This window comes from Pleurodeles waltl, chromosome 5 (genome assembly GCF_031143425.1).
Source record: "Pleurodeles waltl isolate 20211129_DDA chromosome 5, aPleWal1.hap1.20221129, whole genome shotgun sequence".
NCBI classification, from domain to species: Eukaryota; Metazoa; Chordata; class Amphibia; order Caudata; family Salamandridae; genus Pleurodeles; species Pleurodeles waltl.
The window spans coordinates 975,620,523-975,641,044 of record NC_090444.1 but is presented as its reverse complement, the minus strand read 5'-3'; the positions used below and the strand labels follow the sequence as shown (position 1 = coordinate 975,641,044).

The 20,522-nt window shown below is 44.3% G+C and overlaps 1 protein-coding gene across 5 annotated transcripts in view; it reads right to left on the bottom strand.

The window, feature by feature from the left end:
- The window catches only part of PHACTR2 (phosphatase and actin regulator 2), a 786,224-nt gene that overhangs the window by 145,911 nt on the left and 619,791 nt on the right, over nucleotides 1–20,522 (bottom strand). For all 5 annotated transcript variants that reach the window (XM_069235123.1, XM_069235126.1, XM_069235127.1 and 2 more), the window contains one exon: nucleotides 10,964–11,116. In XM_069235123.1, the coding sequence (XP_069091224.1) occupies nucleotides 10,964–11,116 (153 nt within the window). The remainder of the gene's footprint in view (nucleotides 1–10,963; nucleotides 11,117–20,522) is intronic.

The following is a 20,522-nucleotide window of genomic DNA, read 5'->3' as shown; positions in this document are numbered from 1 at the left end:
AAAGTGAAAGGAAAAATAAAGATGCCTTTAAATCTTGTTCTTATCTTATCACATTTGCTTTGTGTTCAGAGACAGGTCAAAAGTCAGTTTGTCTTCTTAAAATTACTTTTTCTTCTGACTGCTGAGTTCAACAAATTTGTAAGGTGAACTGTCTGCCTTAATGTACAAAGAGTGTGAAATGAAAGGCTGTAGAGGGTCACATCATTTAAATAAGTCAGCTGTACAAATATTTCAAAATATATTTTAGTAGTTTTGAAAGCCCATTTTTTGTACAAGCATAATGAAAGAAATAATTTAGTAGGATAAAAACAAATCAGAACACTTTACTTGATAATGTGTAAATTATAAATATGTTTTGTGAAACCCAATTTTCACAGATGATTGTTAATACACTATATAGTTTTAACAGTAAAGCTGTAAGCTAGTGGGAATGTTTTTGAACATTTCATTGAAATTTACTGTCAGTAAATTACAGTGTGCTACCACATCATGCTTTAGCAATATATATATATATATATATATATATATATATATATATATATATATATATATATATATATATATATATGGAAAATGTCAATTACCCAATTACTGTGCATAGTCTGCCATCTAGTGTTGGGCTCGGAGTGTTACAAGTTGTTTTTCTTTGAAGAAGTGTTTTCGGGTCACGGGATTGAGTGACTCCTCCTCTTCGGCTCCACTGCGCATGGGCATCGACTCCATGTTAAGATTGTTTTCCCGCAGAGGGTAAGGTAGGAGTGATAGAGTATAAAGAAAAGAGTTGTCCATTCAAATGGAATATAAATATATATACATATGTACAAATGAATGTTGAACTTAAACGGCTACAGGCTCCTGGGGAGGTGGGAGGGTGCATGCGAATCTGCAGCAGAACATGCCACGAACAGATGTACACTGGGTAAGTGAAATTTTCCATTCAATGGCATGTGTAGCTGCAGATACACATGCTATGCATAGGCTACAAAGCAGTTTTACCTCCCATAAGAGCAGTGATTATCCTGTAGGAGTTGAAGTTGTTTGAAATAGTGTTCTTAGTACAGCTTGACCTACTGTGGCTTGCTGTGTTGCTAACACATCTACACAGTAATGCTTGGTAAATGTATGCGGTGTTGACCAAGTGGCTGCTTTACAAATTTCGGCCATTGGTATATTTCCTAAGAAAGCCATTGTAGCCCCTCTTTTCCGTGTGGAATGTGCCTTAGGTGTAACTAAGAGCTGCCTTTTAGCTTTAAGGTAACATGTTTGGAATCATTTTACTATCCATCTTGCGAAACCTTGTTTTGAAATAGGGTTACCAGTATATGGTTTTTGGAACGCCACAAATAAATTTGTTTTTCCTAAATGATTTTGTTCTATCTATGTAATACATTAAGGCTCTTTTAATATCTAATGTATGCAGGTCTCTTTCTGCTACAGAGTCTGGCTGTGGGAAGAAGACTGGTAGTTCCACTATTTGATTGATATGAAGCGGTGATATAACTTTTGGGGAAAATATTGGGTTTGTTTGAAGTACAACTTTATGTTTGTGTACTTGTATGAACGGTTCTTGAATTGTGAAAGCTTGGATTTCACTAACTTTTCTTAATGAAGTAATTGTGACTAGAAAGGCAACCTTCCATGTTAGGTATTGAATTGGGCATGAATGCATAGGTTCAAATGGTGAACCCATAAGTCGTGTGAGTAATATGTTTAGATTCCACGAAGGTACTGGAGGCGTTCTAGGTGGAATGATGCGTTTTAATCCTTCCATGAAGGCTTTGATAACAGGAACTCTAAATAAAGAGCTATGTTGTATATTTTGCAAATACGCAGAGATTGCAGTGAGATGTATTTTTATGGATGAAAAAGCTAAGTTTGCTTTTTGCAAATGAAGCAAGTAACATACAATGTCTTGTATTGATGCTGAAAGAGGGGTAATTTGTTTAGATTGACAGTAATACACAAATCTTTTCCATTTGTTTGCATAGCACTGCCTGGTAGTGGGGTTCCTTGCTTGTTTAATTACTTCCATACATTCAGTTGGTTGTTGTAGATACCCAACCTCTATGACTTTAGGAGCCAAATCACTAGATTGAGTATGTTGGGATTTGGATGCCTGATCAGTTGTTTGTTTTGTGTTAACAGATCTGGTCTGTTTGGGAGTTTGACATGTGGTACTACTGACAGGTCTAATAGTGTTGTGTACCAGGGTTGACATGCCCATGTTGGCGTTAGGAGTATGAATCTGAGTTTGTTTTGACGTAGTTTGTTGACCAGAAATGGAATGAGCGGGAGAGGGGGAAAAGCGTAAGCAAATATCCCTGACCTATTCATCCATAGAACATTGCCCTTGGATAGGGGATGTGGGTACCTGGATGCGAAGTTTTGGCATTTTGCATTTTTGCTGTTGGCAGTAGATCTATGTCTGGTGTTCCCCAGTGGTGAAAGTATAGCTGAAGCACTTGAGGATGAATCTCCCATTCGTGTGTTTGTTGATGATTTCGGCTGAGAACATCTGCTAATTGGTTGTGTATCCCTGGTGTGTACTGTGCTACCAGGTGAATGTTGTTGTGGATTGCCCATTGCCAAATCTTTTGGGCTAGGAGGGAGAGTTGGGATGAATGGGTCCCTCCTTGCTTGTTTAGGTAATACATTGTTGTCATGTTGTCTGTTTTGATAAGGATGTTCTTGTGAGTGAGAAGAGGCTGAAAAGCTTTGAGTGCTAGGGATACAGCTAGCAATTCTAGGTGATTTATGTGTAACTGTTAGTGTTTGGCGTCCCATTGTCCTTGAATGTTGTGATTGTTGAGGTGTGCCCCCAGCCAATCATTGATGCATCTGTTGTAAGTATGGTTTGAGGCACGGGGTCTTGAAATGGCCGCCCTTTGTTTAGGTTTCTGGAATTCCACCACTGAAGTGATATGCATGTTTGGCGGTCTATCAACACTAAATCGTGAAGTTGACCCTGTGACCTTTGCTGTGCAAGGCACTGTTGTTAAGGCCGCATGTTTAATCTTGCATGTGGGACAATGGCGATACAGGATGCCATCATGCCCAACAGTTTCATGACGAATTTGACAGTGTGCTGTTGGGATGGCTGTATTTGTGACAATATATTGCGAAATGCTTGTATTCTCTGTGGGCTTGGGCTTGCAAGCACTGTTTGCGTATTTAGTGTGGCCCCTAAATACTGTTGAATTTGTGCAGGTTGTAGATGTGATTTTTGATAGTTCATGGAGAACCCTAGGTTGTGTAGGGTTTGCATTACATAATGCGTATGTTTTTGACACTGTGTATGACTGTTGGATTTTATTAGCCAATCGTCGCGATATGGGAAGACATGAATGTGTTGCCGTCTTAGGTAGGCTGCAACTACCGCCAGGCATTTTGTCAATACTCTGGAAGCTGTTGTTATTCCGAAGGGTAACACTTTGAACTGGTAATGCTTTCCCTGGTTTACAAACCTGAGATATGTTGTCATGAAATTGTGCTGTTAAAGTAGTGGAACAACCTCCTGTAGTGTTACCATGTGAAAGTGTTCTGACAGGATGTAAAGATTGAGGGTTCTGAGATCTAATATTGGCCTTAAGGTTCCGTTCTTTTTGGGAATGAGGAAATACAGTGAGTAAACTCCTGTTCCTTGTTGATTTTGGGGCACTGGCTTGTTTGAGTAATAGAGATTTTACTTCCTCTTGCAACAGGGCGATATGTTGTGTGGAGAGGTTGTGTGGTTTTGGTGGGATATTTGGAGGAGCTTGTGCCAATTCTATGCAATAGCCATTGCGGATGATTGATAATACCAAGTTGTCTGTTGTGATGGGTAGCCAATTGGTATGGAATCTTTGCAGTCTTCCCCCCACAGGTGAGGTGTGAGTTGGGAAGGGATGGATTAAGTCACTGCTTTGGCTGTTGTGAGGCTTGCTTTGTTGACTGATATTTTCCCCTGCCTCTGGGGTACTGGACTCTGTAAGTGCTTTTGAACCCACCTCTTTGATATTGAGGTTGGTAGGTGGACTTTGTGAGATGGATGCCTCAGGTGTTTGGGTTCTAAATCCACATCTGTATTGAGGCTTACGAATGGATCCCCTGTATTGCGTTTTATAAAAAGCACCCATGGCTTTAACTGTGTCTGAATCTTTTTTCATTTTTTCAATAGCCATGTCAACCTCGGGGCCAAAAAGCTGTTTTTGGTTAAACGGCATATTGAGGACCGCCTGTTGAATTTCAGGCTTAAATCCTGAAGACCTAAGTCATGCATGTCTCCGTATGGTGACAGCAGCGTTGATTGTTCTAGCTGCTGTGTCTGCAGAGTCTAGGGCTGACCTGATATGATTGTTTGTGATAGCCTGCCCTTCCTCGACTATTTGTTGCACCCTTTTTTGTTGGTCTTTGGGGAGATATTGTATTATATCTTTCATCTCATCCCAGTGGGCTCTATCATATCTAGCCAACAATGCCTGGGAGTTGGCTATCCTCCACTGGTTGGCTGCCTGAGATGCCACGCTTTTGCAAGCAGCATCAAACTTTCTGCTGTCCTTGTCTGGTGGGGGTGCATCCCCTGATGACTGCGAGTTTGATCTTTTCCTAGCTACGCATACCACTACAACGTCCGCAGGGCAATTGTTGTGTGATAAAGGCAGGATCAGAGGGTGGTGGCTTATACTTTTTCTCCACCCTAGGAGTAATTATTCTGGCTTTCACTGGTTCATGGAATATTTGATCAGCATGCTTTAACATGCCTGGGAGCATGGGAAGCGACTGATAGGTGGTATGTGTAGAGGAGAGTGTGTTAAAAAGGAAGTCATCCTCTAATGGCTCAGTGTGCATGGCAACATTGTGATAGGATGCCGCCCTAGCTATGACCGGAGTATATCCTGTACTATCCTCTGGTGGTGATGGCTTAGAGGAATAGCAGTCTGGGTTGTTATCTGGAATGGGATCTGGATCATAAAGATCCCATGGATCCACATTGTCGTGCTGTGAATCAAATGAATGTACAGGTGATTGCACAGGTGTGGGACTGGTAGGGGGAGAGATAAGTAAATGAGGAGAGTGAGGAAGAGACTGAGGTGGAGAAAATTGAGGAGGAGGAGGTTTCTCTTTAGATTTTGGCACTTTAGCTGATGGCTGATCAGTGTCCAATTGTTCTTGAAAGGCTAATTTCCTCTTAGGCTTTAGAGGAGGTGCTGTTCTAATTCTGCCAGTGTCCTTGTGGATGTGAATCCTGGCTTGCCTTTTAACTATAGCCTCCATTTGTGAATGTTCCTCAGTGATTTTATGGCTTTCACTGAGTGCTTGCGAAAGTCCATGTTCCTCCGTATAAATTGTCCTTTTGGGCTCTGAAGCTGTTTTTTTAGGTATCGAAAGGTTTGGAGTGGATGATGGCCTCGCTCTGAGAACGATTTTCGAGGTTTTGACTCGAAGAATCGATGTTTGGTAGACTCGGACACAGAGCTTCGGCTCGAGTCCGAAGGCTTAGGTGGCATGGCCTTTTGGTTGGTCACCGAAGGTCTTTTTACGGGTCGAGCCATGGCCTTCCGGCAGTGGTGTTCCCAAGGCCTTATGTTTGGGCTTGGCTGGGGCAGGGGCAGGCGTACTCATGTGCTGTCCTGCCGTGACCGGTCTGTCCTCCTCGGACTCCTGTTCGGAGTCGGACCCTTGGACGGAGACTGCCGTGTGCATGATCTCCTCCTCCTTGACGTCGAGACGTTCGGTGCTCTTTGACACCATCTCGAGTCTCCGTGCTCTTCTGTCTCGGAGCGTTTTCTTCGAACGGAAGGATCTGCAGGCCTCGCAATTCTCTTCCCGATGGTCTGGGAAAAGACAGAGATTACAGACGAGATGTTGGTCTGTGTAGGGAGGGAAATTTTGCATGGCACCGAAGACAAAAGCGGAATGGGGTCTGGTCCATGAGGCTTCCGCGCGGTCGGCCTGACCAGGCCTGAGTTGGGCACGGGTGCCCCGAAGGGCGAGTAAAGATGTTTGACCCGACGGTACCGAAGTGTCGTTGGAAGGTGGTACGAGATCAAAACAATACCGACGATAATTAGAGAGTTTTAGAACTTTTCCGACTATCGGAGCGAAAAAAAACACGTCCGAACCCGATGGTGAAAAGAGAACAATCTAACATGGAGTCGATGCCCATGCACAATGGAGCCGAAGTGGAGGAGTCACTCGATCCCGTGACTCGAAAACATTTCTTCTGTAACACTCCGAGCCCAACACTAGATGGCAGACTATGCATAGCTTGTGTATCTGCAGCTACACATGCCATTGAACATATATATATAAAAATGAGTATTTAAACATAAACAGAGAAACGCTCCTGCCCGCGTATTACGTGTCACCAACGGATTTCTGCCCATAAACAGGTGGAAATCCGACACTGTCAGCGGCTGAGAGGTGGTTCCAACGCCAGCACCGCCACGGCAGAAGTACTCCGCCCGCCATATTATGAGCAGTAATATGTCACGTCCGTGTGGCATTGGCGGTGGAACCGACAACATCCACCCCCTTCAGGCCCAGACAGGTAGGTGGACCGACCAGGAGGGGTCTGTGTGTATGTATGAATGTATGCGGAGGGGGGTGCGTATGCGTGCGAGTGAGTGGAGGTGCGTGTCTGTGTGTGAGCAAGTGGGTGTGCTTTCAAGTTTGTGTGCGAGTGAGTGGGGGTGCGTGTTTGTGTTTGGTTGAGTGAGGGTGCAAGTCTTTGTTCGGTTGGGTGGGGTGCGTGTCTGTGTTCGGTTGGGTGGCGATGTTTGGATGTATGCGTGAGGTTGGGTGGGGGAGTTTGGATGTATGAGTGTGGTCCGGTAAGGGTGTCTGTATGTATGTGTGCGGTTGGGTGGGGATGTTTGGATGTATGGTTGCAGTCAGGTGGGGGTATTTGGATGTATGCGTGCGGCTGGGGTGAAGTGTTTGGATTTATGCGTGAGGTCAGGTGGGGTGTGTATCTGCAAGTGCTTGGACGTGTGGACATGTGTGTCTGCAAGTGTGTGGACGTGTGTGTCTGCAAGTGTGTGGATGTGTGTGATGGGATTCCTGTCACGGGTGCGTTATCACCAGGGTTTTTGTGGCGGGGCGAGTGTAGGAAAGTACCATCTTGCCTGGCATGTTACCCCCATATTTCACTGTATATATGTTGTTTTAGTCTATGTGTCACTGGGAACCTGCCAGGCAGGGCCCCAGTGCTCATAAATATGTGCCCTGTATGTGTTCCCTGTGTGATGCCTAACTGTCTCACTGAGGCTCTGCTAACCAGAAACTCAGTGGTTATGCTCTCTCTGCTTTCCAAATTTGTCACTAATTCACATTGGCAAACTGGTACACCCATATAATTCCCTTGTATATGGTACTGAGGTACCCAGGGTATTGTGGTTCCAGGAGATCCATATGGGCTGCAGCATTTCTTTTGCCACCCATAGGGAGCTCTGACAATTCTTACACAGGCCTGTCACTGCAGCCTGCGTGAAATAACGTTCACGTTATTTCACAGCCATTTACCACTGCACATAAGTAACTTATAAGTCACCTATATGTCTAACCTTCACCTAGTGAAGGTTGGGTGCAAAGTTACTTAGTGTGTGGGCACCCTGGCATTAGCCAAGGTGCCCCCACATCGTTCAGGGCAAATTCCCCGCACTTTGTGAGTGCGGGGACACCATTACACACGTGCACTATACATAGGTCACTACCTATGTATAGCGTCACAATGGTAACTCCGAACATGGCCATGTAACATGTCTAAGATCATGGAATTGTCACCCCAATACCATTCTGGTATTGGGGGGACAATTCCATGACCCCCCCCCCCCCCCCGGGTCTCTAGCACAGAACCCGGGTACTGACAAACGCCTTTTCCGGGGTTTCCACTGCAGCTGCGCTGCTGCCAACCCCTCAGACAGGTTTCTGCCCTCCTGGGGTCCAGGCAGCCCTGGCCCAGGAAGGCAGAACAAAGGATTTCCTCAGAGAGGGTGTTACACCCTCTCCCTTTGGAAATAGGTGTGCAGCCTCTGTAAATGCTTTGATGATCACAGATGGTGCCCATCTCTGCATAAGACAGTCTACACCGATTCAGGGATCCCCCAGCGCTGTTCTGGCGCGAAACTGGACAAAGGAAAGGGGAGTGACCACTCCCCTGACCAGTACCTCCCGGGGGAAGTGCCCAGAGCTCCTCCAGTGTGTCCCAGACCTCTGCCATCTTGGAAACAGAAGTGTTGGGGGCATACTGGACTGCTCTGAGTGGCCAGTGCCAGCAGGTGACGTCAGAGGTTCCTGATAGACTCTTACCTCTCTTGGTAGCCAAACCTCTTTTTCTGGCTATTTAGGGTCTCTGCTTTGGGGAATTCTTCAGAAAACGAATGCAAGAGCTCACCAGAGTTCTCTGCATCTCCCTCTTCATCTTCTACCAAGGATCGACCGCTGACTGCTCCAGGACGTCTGCAAAACCGCAACAAAGTAGCATGACAATTACCAGCAACATTGTAGCGCCTAATCCTGCCGACTTTCTCAACTGTTTCCTGGTGGTGCATGCTCTGGGGGTAGCCTGCCTTCACCCTGCACCAGAAGCTCAGAAGAAATCTCCAGTGGGTCGACGGAATCTTCCCCCTGCTAACGCAGGCACCATAAGACTGCAACACTGGTCCTCTCTGTCCCCTCTCATCCTGACGAGCGTGGTCCCTGTAACACAGCAACGCTGTCCAAGTGACTCCCACAGTCCAGTGACTCTTCAGTCCAAGTTTGGTGGAGGTAAGTCCTTTCCTCCCCACGCCAGACTGCAAAGCTGTTTACCGCGTGATTTGCAGCTGCTTCGGCTCCTGTGCACTCTTCCAGGATTTCCTTCGTGCACAGCCTAGCCTGAGGCCCCAGCACTCCGTCCTGCAGTGCACAACCTTCTGAGTTGTCCTCCGGCGTCGTGGGACTCCCTTTTGTGACTTCGCGTGGACTCTGGTTCACTTTACTTCTAAGTGCCTGTTCTGCGGGTGCTGCCTGCTTCTGTGAGGGCTCTCTGAGTTGCTAAGCGCCCCCTCTGTCTCCTCCTCCAAAAGGCGACATCCTGGACCCTCCTGGGCCACAGCAGCACCCAAAAACCTCTACCGCGACCCTTGCAGCTAGCAAGGCTTGTTTGCGGTCTTTCTGCATGGGAACACCTCTGCAAGCTTCATCGCGACGTGGGACATCCGTCTTCCAAAGGAGAAGTTCCTAGTCCTCTTCTTTCTTGCAGAACTCCAAGCTTCTTCCAACCGGTGGCAGCTTCCTTGCACCTTCATCTGGCATTTCCTGGGCTCCTGCCCCCTCTCGACACTGTCGCGACTATTGGACTTGGTCCCCTTGTCTTACAGGTACTCCGGTCTGGAAATCCGTTGTCAGTGCACTGCTGGTGTGTGTTCTTCCTGCAGAATCCCCCTATCACGACTTCTGTGCTCTCTGGGGGTAGTAGGTGCACTTTACTCCTACTTTTGAGGGTCTTGGGGTGGGGTATTTTTCTAACCCTCACTGTGTTCTTACAGTCCCAGCGACCCTCTACAAGCTCACATAGGTCTGGGGTCCATTCGTGGTTGGCATTCCACTTTTGGAGTATATGGTTTGTGTTGCCCCATACCTATGTGCTCCTATTGCAACCTATTGTAATTCTACACTGTTTGAATTACTTTTCTTTCTCTTACTTACCTAATTTTGGTTTGTGTACATATAACTTGTGTATATATGTTACCTTCTTACTGAGGGTACTCAATGAGATACTTTTGGCATATTGTCATAAAAATAAAGTACCTTTATTTTTTATTAACTCTGTGTATTGTGTTTTCTTATGATATTGTGCATATGATTTAAGTGGTATAGTAGGAGCTTTGGATGTCTCCTAGTTCAGCCTAAGCTGCTTTGCCATAGCTACCTTCTATCAGTCTAAGCTGGTAGCAACACCTCTTCTACACTAATAAGGGATAACTGGACCTGGCACAAGGTGTAAGTACCTCTGGTACCCACTACAAGCCAGGCCAGCCTCCTACAGCGAGTGCTGTGAAAAGCGTGGCGGTTTGCTGCCTCATAATACAGCTTGCGGTCTTAGGCATGCTGCCGACCCGGAAGGGTTCAACGCCAGCCGCGCCAGTCCAACCGCACCGGCGGCGTTTTCAAACAGCTGATCTCGTAATGTGGCAGTCTTTAACACTGGGACCGTGGCAGTCAGAGCTCCACCCTCATAATGAGGGCCTCAGTCTATTTAATCAAACAAAAGAGGTTTTTTTGTATAGCAACTCTGTAAAATATAATATTTGCCTAGGCTCACAGAATTTGAGACCTGTTTACAGGTCAAGTACATTACAATTGGGTTGAGTAGATTATTCAAGTTACTCGACCTGCAGGTCAAGTAACATTTTTATGATTTTTCAAGGCCTGCATAGGTAGTTACAACATTTGGAGATCATGAGTGTCAATAGTAGGCAGGTGAAAAGTACAATAGACAGTTTTATGGTCCTGATCGGACATCATTCTTTGCTGTGTAGGGACTATACTTTCAAAAGTGTAAAGGTAATGAGGGGATACGATATTTATTTGAAGAATTTGTATTGAGTGGGCCTAGGCATAGAGAAACCAAAACAATTTAAAATTAACACTAGTAACAATGAACAGAGGATATAGAAGTGAGGTAAAGCAGTAAACAATCTGAAGGTACAGTTTGAAAAAATGTGTTTTTATATCCTTTCTGAATGCAAAGAGATCAGAATTCAGTCTACTGTGATCTGGGACCATGAGGCGATATCTGGTGGCTAGAAAGGAGAAGGGTTGTTTTGGTGATTTGCTTCCTTTGACTTCAAAGGTATAAAGGTGACTGGTGAAAAAACAGCACAGAGGAAGGAAAGTAACTGGGCACCATTAGCTCCAAAGTCTATATTTACTGCGCTAACTGCATGCTAATTTTCCATGTGCCACATGGGGGTACCGGTTGTGATTTTACCATCCATACCTTCAGCCTTTTCTTCAACACTTGCTGCTTTCGTAGGCACAGATCCATTGCCAGCTCCAATAATATTTAAAACCTTCTCTTCGCTTGGGGGCTCGTTGCCGACAATGATCATGTGCCCATTGGAGGTTTCCACATTAGCTGGCACATCCCCATCTGAAAAAATGCAAAAGCAACTGTTACTTCACAGTGCAGTTCTTCTGTTCATGACTTTGGCAAATTTCACTCTTAGGATTGTCCAATATGTTTAATTGATTAACCTTTAAAAAGTCAGTTAGAGCAAGTGGCCCGACTCCGATTCTGAGTGTTGTAGACAACAGATAAATACTTTTTCTGTACAAATGACAACATTATTACTTCACATTTGTCTTAAAGTAACCATATATGAAATGGAGGTGCAGGGGAAGTTTGGAAGCGTTAATGGTTTTGTCTATCTTGGCTCATGAAAAAAATTATATATATAATCTTACTGGTGGTCACCACAAGGTAGTTATAGTTGAGACCTTGCTTCCATAGAAAAAGTGTTTTTTACTTGCCTATTTCTTAGGCGCCGCTTGATGAATCTTCAAGAATTTTTCTTGAAACAAAATGCCCTATAGGGTCTGGTTGTGCATGGGAAGTTTCAGGATGATCAGTCAAGTGGGGGCCGAGGAAAAGGGTGGGGTCAAATAAAAGTGTAAGTTTCCCCAGTTAATTCCCATAGACATCTTAGACAAGCCGACACCTTAAACCACTGGACGGAATTACACTAAATTTAATAGAAAGATATCAGTTGGTCCAGAGATAAAGTTTTTTGTAATATGGTGCAAATCCGTTCAGTAGTTTTCAACATATGAAAGGAAATGCAAATTTGTATATCTAGAAGCGTGAACACTTTGGGAATAGTCCCAAGCTCATGCAGAGATCTGATTGGCTCCAACTAGGAGGCGTTGGCAGACATTTTGACACTCGGCTTCAGCCAAGTCTCAAAAACAAACGTTAAAAAATAGAAAAGAGGGCAGAGTATGTTTACCCTAAACCCCCTAGCACTGGTGCAGGTGAACCTCTGGTGCCCAGAAAGGCAAAAAAGGATAAAAAAAAAATTTAACACGAAATTTGTGAATATTTGAGAATTTTGCAGTGAATTTATTAAAACATTTTTAAAAAGACCATGGTTTCCCACGCTTTTTATTTATATTGCCCCCGGGTGGGCCTTTAATAATTAATAACGAGGCGCACGGACCCCCCTTCCAAAGGCTTTCAAAAGCCCCAGGGGACTACTACCTTCCCGGGGCAACGTTTAATAATAATCCGGGGCGCCGAGTGGACACCCCAGGCACCACTACCTTCCTGGGGCTACATTATTAAATTTGATGGTGGACCTCACGGACCCCTCACCAACCCCCTCTCCAGGGGACTGCCACCTCCCGGGGCAACATTTACTAAAATTAAGGGGCAGGGCACACGGATCTTTCCTCTCCAGGCCCTGGGGGCAATCTTAATAAAATTACCCCCTTCGGGCCCGAGGACCGCCACATCCCAAGGCAACACTAATGAAGATGTCAGGACGGCTGCACAGACCCCCTGGGCCAGGATAAATGTCAAGGAGGGGGGGAACATCCACCCCTTAGAGGAGCTACATATGCCCTGGGGACCACCCCCCCCATCCCAGCTCCTGCTATCCCCTGAGGTGCCCACCCTCAGGAGGTGGGTGTTTGCTTTTGTTTGGCAGGAGTTGTGACAGCTCCGGCCAAGCAAAAGCAAACACTCCCCTTTCAGCATGAGGGAGCTTTGAGAATGCTCCCGCTTTCTGAAAGCGGAGATTTCATCTCTTTCCCTTCCTGCAAACATGCAAACAGGTAAAGAGATTAAAGTATTGCTCCAACACGTACAGAGCTGCTTTCCCTTTTGCAGGAGTCAGGGAGCAGTCTGGGACCGTGTGGGCCTTGAGGCTCCACCCGCAGTCCCTGTCATAAGTAAAAATCAAGCTTTTCAAGGTGCATCTGCCGAGAAAACAACTTGGTGTTTTCTCTGTTGTTCTGCCCTGTAAAGTTATGTGATGAAGACACTTGAGGAACAATCACTTTGGCAAAGCTAAAGACACACAAGGTCACTGGAGACATTACTTCAGCTTCATTTATCCGGCTGTAGTGTAGGAGATACACTATGCATTTACCCAAAGAGGTAGCACTTACTTATTAGTCAGTAGAAAGTACTCCAGTTAAGTACACATTCAGCACAAAATGTTGGCCTCTTCTTGGATAAGTAGGCAGGGCAGTATTCCTTCTGGCACGATGCTCATTTCACAAAAATTAAACCTCAATGGGAAGCATTTAAATATATATACAAAGCAGGTGCCCAAGTTGAAGCTTCCCATCTGTAGAGTACTAATCATCCACATTTCTTGTGCATGATCAATGCAAAGCAAGTGTTTTTTCTCTGCATTTTCACCTTGAAAAGTTATCTGTAAACCTTGGTGGAGGGGTTGGGTGATTATAGTGGGTTGGCATCAAGGCCTGGCCGCAGCCTAGGCCCTGTGGCAAATCCCCTGCCACACACGGCTGAAAGCCGTGAACGGTGGGGTGTTGGGTGGTTATAGGGGGATTGACAGGCCTTGTGGCATAACTCTGCCGTGCGATGCCAAAGGCTGTGCAAGGAACAGAGTTAGATTACCGTATAATAATTAAAATTGCTTTACGTTAAAAAAAAAAACTGAAATTCACTGACAAAAGAAACAAAAAAGTTACAGGGACGTTATTGTTAGGAAGTAGAATAAAAAAACATAGAAATTCACTTAAAAAACAAAGGTTACAGGGACATTATAGTTAGGCTCACATTTTAAATGTAAAAAACCATAGAAATTCACCTGCTATAGTTAATTATTTCAAGTAACTATAACTTGTGCCCCTAAGGTAACTATAACTCGCACCCTCACCAAGCACTGCTAATTAGCCAAGATATTAGAACACTCATGACAACTTTTATAACATCAATAAAAACATCACTGAAACATTAGCAGTCAAATTACTGAAGAGAAAACTATGCATGGCGGGGGCGTGAGTTATAGTTACTTTAGTGCACGAGTTATAGTTACTTGAGCTAACCATAACTAACAGGTGAATTTCTATGGTTTTGTACATTTAAAATCTGCGTCTAAATAGAACGCCCCTGCAACCTTTGATTTTTTTAAGTGAATTTCAATATTTTTTTAAATTTCGTTTCCTAACTATAAAGTTGCTGTAGCCTTTGTATTTTTTCAGTGATAATATATATATATATGGAAAATGTCACTTACCCAGTGTACATCTGTTCGTGGCATTAGTCGCTGCAGATTCACATGCTGTGCACATCCCGCCATCTGGTGTTGGGCTCGGAGTGTTACAAGTTGTTTTTCTTCGAAGAAGTCTTTTCGAGTCACGAGACCGAGGGACTCCTCCCATTTCGACTCCATTGCGCATGGGCGTCGACTCCATCTTAGATTGTTTTCCCCGCAGAGGGTGAGGTAGGAGTTGTGTATGCTAGTAATAGTGCCCATGCAATGGAGTGAATGCGTATGTACATAATGAAGTTTAAAGTAATATATTTACAAATGTACAAATGTTTAAGATCTACTTCTGAACGGCTACAGACTCCCGGGGAGGCGGGTGGGCGCATGTGAATCTGCAGCGACTAATGCCACGAACAGATGTACACTGGGTAAGTGACATTTTCCGTTCGATGGCATGTGTAGCTGCAGATACACATGCTGTGCATAGACTAATAAGCAGTTATCTCCCCAAAAGCGGTGGTTCAGCCTGTAGGAGTTGAAGTAGTTTGAAATAATGTTCTTAGTACAGCTTGACCTACTGTTGCTTGTTGTGCAGTTAACACATCTACACAGTAGTGTTTGGTAAATGTATGAGGCGTAGACCATGTTGCTGCCTTACATATTTCGTTCATTGGAATATTTCCTAGAAAGGCCATGGTAGCACCTTTCTTTCTGGTTGAGTGTGCCTTTGGTGTAATAGGCAGTTCTCTTTTAGCTTTAAGATAGCATGTTTGAATGCACTTAACTATCCATCTAGCAATGCCTTGTTTTGAAATTGGATTTCCTGTATGAGGTTTTTGAAAGGCGATAAATAGTTGTTTTGTCTTTTGAATTAGTTTTGTTCTGTCAATGTAGTACATTAGTGCTCTTTTGATGTCTAATGTATGTAGTACTCTTTCAGCTACAGAATCTGGCTGTGGGAAGAACACTGGTAATTCTACAGTTTGATTCAAGTGGAACGGTGAGATTACTTTTGGTAAAAATTTAGGATTGGTCCGTAGAACAACTTTATTTTTGTGTATTTGAATAAATGGTTCTTGAATGGTAAATGCTTGAATTTCACTCACTCTTCTTAGAGATGTGATGGCAATTAAAAATGCAACTTTCCACGTTAAGTATTGCATTTCACAAGAGTGCATGGGCTCAAAAGGTGGACCCATGAGTCGTGTTAAGACAATGTTGAGGTTCCATGAAGGAACCGGTGGTGTTCTTGGTGGTATAATTCTCTTTAGGTCTTCCATAAACGCTTTTATGACTGATATCCTAAATAATGAAGTTGAGTGCGTAATTTGCAGGTAAGCTGAAATTGCCGTAAGATGTATTTTAATGGAAGAGAAAGCTAGTTTAGATTTCTGCAAATGTAGTAAGTATCCTACTATCTCTTTTGCAGATGCGTGTAAAGGTTGAATTTGATTATTATGGCAGTAATAAACAAATCTTTTCAACTTATTTGCATAACAGTGTCTAGTGGTAGGTTTTCTAGCCTGTTTTATGACCTCCATACATTCCTGTGTGAGGTCTAAGTGCCCGAAATCTAGGATTTCAGGAGCCAAATTGCTAGATTCAGCGATGCTGGATTTGGATGTCTGATCTGTTGTTTGTGTTGTGTTAACAGATCTGGTCTGTTTGGCAGTTTGATATGAGGTACTACTGAAAGGTCTAGTAGTGTTGTGTACCGAGGTTGCCTTGCCCATGTTGGTGCTATTAGTATGAGTTTGAGTTTGTTTTGACTCAACTTGTTTACTAGATATGGAAGAAGTGGGAGAGGGGGAAAAGCGTACGCAAATATCCCTGACCAGTTCATCCATAGTGCATTGCCCTGAGACTGATGTTGTGGGTACCTGGATGCGAAGTTTTGGCATTTTGAGTTTTCTTTTGTTGCAAATAGATCTATTTGTGGCGTTCCCCACATTCTGAAGTAAGTGTTCAGTATTTGGGGGTGAATTTCCCATTCGTGGATCTGTTGGTGATCCCGAGAGAGATTGTCTGCTAACTGATTCTGAATTCCTGGAATAAATTGTGCTATTAGGCGGTTGTGGTTGTGAATCGCCCAATGCCATATTTTTTGTGTTAGGAGACACAACTGTGTCGAGTGTGTTCCTCCCTGTTTGTTTAGGTAATACATTGTTGTCATGTTGTCTGTTTTGACAAGAGTGTATTTGTGGGTTATTATGGGTTGAAATGCTTTAAGAGCTAGAAATACCGCTAACAGTTCTAAGTGGTTTATATGAAACTGTTTTTGCTGAATGTCCCATTGTCCTTGGATGCTGTGCTGATTGAGGTGTGCTCCCCACCCTGTCATGGATGCATCTGTCGTTATTACGTATTGTGGCACTGGGTCTTGAAAAGGCCGCCCTTGGTTTAAATTTATACTGTTCCACCATTGAAGCGAGATGTATGTTTGGCGGTCTATCAACACCAGATCTAGAAGTTGACCCTGTGCCTGTGACCACTGTGATGCTAGGCACTGTTGTAAGGGACGCATGTGCAACCGTGCGTTTGGGACAATGGCTAAGCATGAGGACATCATGCCTAGGAGTTTCATTACTAATTTGACCTGTATCTTTTTGTTTGGATACATGGCTTGTATGACATTTTGGAATGTTTGGACTCTTTGTGGGCTTGGAGTGTCAATTCCTTTTACTGTGTTGATTGTTGCTCCTAGGTATTGCTGTGTTTGACACGGCAGAAGGTGTGACTTTGAGTAATTGATTGAGAAACCTAGTTTGTGTAGGGTTTCTATGACGTAATTTGTGTGTTGTGAACACTGTTTTTGCGTGTTGGTTTTGATTAACCAATCGTCTAGGTACGGGAACACATGTATTTGCTGCCTTCTGATATGTGCAGCTACTACTGCTAGACATTTTGTAAAAACTCTTGGCGCAGTTGTTATTCCGAATGGCAACACTTTGAATTGGTAATGTATCCCTTGGAATATAAACCTTAGGTACTTCCTGTGTGAAGGATGTATTGGTATATGGAAATATGCATCCTTTAGATCCAGTGTTGTCATGTAGTCTTGTTGTTTGAGCAGTGGGATTACTTCTTGTAATGTAACCATGTGAAAATGGTCTGATTTGATGTATGTATTTAATATTCTGAGATCTAGTATAGGTCTTAGTGTTTTGTCTTTTTTGGGTATCAGAAAGTACAGTGAGTAAACTCCTGTGTTTAGTTCTTGTTTTGGTACTAATTCTATTGCTTCTTTTTGGAGCAATGCTTGAACTTTAAATCCTAGAAGATTTATATGTTGTTTCGACATACTGTGTGTTTTCGGTGGGACTGTTGGAGGGAATTCGCAAAATTCTATGCAATAACCATGCTGAATAATTGCTAGTACCCAAGTATCTGTTGTTATCTCCTCCCAATGTTTGTAAAATTGGCTTAATCTTCCCCCCACAGGTATTATGTGATGGGGATGTGTGACTTGTGAGTCACTGCTTATTTTGAGGACTTTTGGGGCTTTGGAATTTTCCTCTACTTCTTTGGAATTGTCCCCCTCTATATTGCCCCCGAAAACTTCCCCGCTGATATTGGCTTTGGTAAGTGGGCCTTGTTTGTGATGTTGTGGTTTCTGTAGGTTGTCCTCGAAACCCTCCCCTAAAAGGTGTTTTGCAAAAGGTGCCTCTGCTCTGCGGGGAGTAGAGTGCGCCCATGGCTTTTGCCGTATCAGTGTCTTTTTTGAGTTTCTCAATAGCAGTGTCAACTTCCGGCCCAAACAACTGCTGTTCATTAAATGGCATATTTAGCACGGCTTGTTGAATTTCCGTCTTGAAACCTGACGTGCGGAGCCATGCGTGCCTTCTTATTGTTATTGCAGTATTTACTGTCCTTGCAGCCGTATCTGCTGCATCCATTGAAGACCGTATCTGATTATTAGAGATACTTTGTCCTTCTTCCACCACTTGTGCTCTTTTTTGGAACTCCTTGGGTAAGTGTTCTATCAAATGTTGCATCTCATCCCAGTGAGCTCTGTCATATCTTGCCAAAAGCGCTTGTGAATTGGCAATGCGCCATTGGTTTGTTGCTTGTGCTGCAACCCTTTTGCCCGCAGCATCAAATTTGCGACTCTCTTTGTCTGGAGGTGGTGCGTCTCCCGAGGTATGAGAGTTTGCTCTCTTACGAGCTGCCCCGACAACTACTGAGTCTGGAGTTAACTGCGTTGTAATATAAACAGGATCTGTTGGCGGTGGCTTGTACTTTTTCTCCACCCTTGGAGTTATGGCTCGGCCTTTAACAGGATCCTGAAAGATTTGTTTTGAATGTTTTAGCATTCCTGGGAGCATAGGTAGTTTTTGGTACTGGCTATGAGTGGAGGTTAGCGTGTTAAACAAGAAGTCATCCTCAATTGGTTCTGAATGCAAGGTGACGTTATGGAAAGCAGCTGCCCTTGCGATCACCTGTGTGTAAGATGTACTGTCCTCAGGAGGGGACGGCCTGGTAGGGTACGAGTCTGGGCTGCTGTCCGATACTGGAGCATCGTAAAGGTCCCATGCATCGGAATCATCTTGACTCATGGCAGTATGAGTCGGTGAGTGCATCAGTGGAGGAGTTGCTACTGGTGATGTGTGCACTGATGGTGGTGGAGAAGGTGGTGGAGTTGTTTTCTTTGCCACCTTTGCCTGTGGCTCCTTGTCCTTTTCGTGAAAGGCAAGTTTTCTTTTTGTTTTAATTGGAGGAAGAGTGGTTATCTTCCCTGTGTCTTGATGAATGTGGAGCCTTCTTTGAGTATAGTCTGGCTCTACAGCTTGAAGTTCCTCTCCAAATCTATGTTTTTTCATTTGTGAGGCTAATCCTTGTTCCTCTGTATAGGAACCTGTTCTCGGCTCCGAGGCTGGATGTTTCGGAACCGAAACTTTTTCGGAGGTCTTTTTAGGCTCTGAAGAAACCTTTGTAATTTTCGGCGTGGTGGTGTGTCGGTGCCGAATTTGTTCGGTGCCGCTGTTACGGTGCCGAGATTTCTCAGAGCCGATGTCTCGGGTCCGAGATTGCTGTGTGGCGGTATCTCGACCGGAGTCGGATGACTTCGACACCAGCGTGCCCTTTTTCGGTGCCTTGGCTCGGTCACCGCTTTTTTGGGTTAAGCCATGGCCTGTTGGCGGTGGCGTCCCCTGGGCTTTAGCGCTTTTCTCGTGAGTTTTTGTTTTCGACTTCTTACTCACGGTTTTCGGCGTTTCCTCGGGATCGATCTCCTCAGAGTCCGACTCCTGGGTGGAGAATGTTTCTTCCTCCTCCTCGAAATGCTCTTGTCCTGTCGGCGCCGACGCCATTTACAGTCTTCTTGCTCTTCGGTCCCCGAGTGTCTTCCTGGACCGAAACGCTCGACAGGCCTCACAAGTATCCTCCTTGTGTTCTGGTGACAAACACAAGTTACAGACCAGATGTTGATCTGTATATGGATACTTGTTATGGCATTCTGGACAGAAGCGGAATGGGGTCCGTTCCATCAGCCTTGAAGAGACACGTGGCCGGGCCGACCAGGCCCCGACGGGGATGGAAGAAAACCCCGAAGGGCCACCGGAGCTCTTCTTAATTCGGTGTCGATCTGCTGTAACTAACCCGATACCGAACGCAAACAATACCGACGATTTTTCCGAGATTCTAACTAACTTTCCGACCCGAAACACGGAGCGAAAAGGAACACGTCCGAACGCGATGGCGGAAAAAAAACAATCTAGGATGGAGTTGACGCCCATGTGCAATGGAGTCGAAATGGGAGGAGTCCCTCGGTCTCGTGACTCGAAAAGACTTCTTCGAAGAAAAACAACTTGTAACACTCCGAGCCCAACATCAGATGGCGGGATGTGCACAGCATGTGTATCTGCAGCTACACATGCCATCGAACATATATATATATATATATATATATATATATATATATATATATATATATATATGTTCACTTTCACAGGGACATTAGGCTCACATTTTAAACGTACGAAACCATATAAATTCACCAGTTAGAGTTAGAGTTACCTCAAGTAACTATAACTTATGCCCTAAGGTAATTATAACTCGCACCCTCGCCCTGCACATTTTTGTCATTCATATTTTAACTGCAAATGTTACAGTGATATTATCAACGATGTCATAGAAGATGTCATGAGTGATGTAATACCTGGGGTAGTTAGTGCAGGGCAAGGGTGTCATTCATAGTTATCTTAGGGCATGAGGTACAGTTACTTGAAATAACTATCACAGCTGAATTTCTATGGTTTTGTGTGTGTATAATCTATCTGACCCTAGCTATAACGTCCTTGTAACCTTTGGTTGACT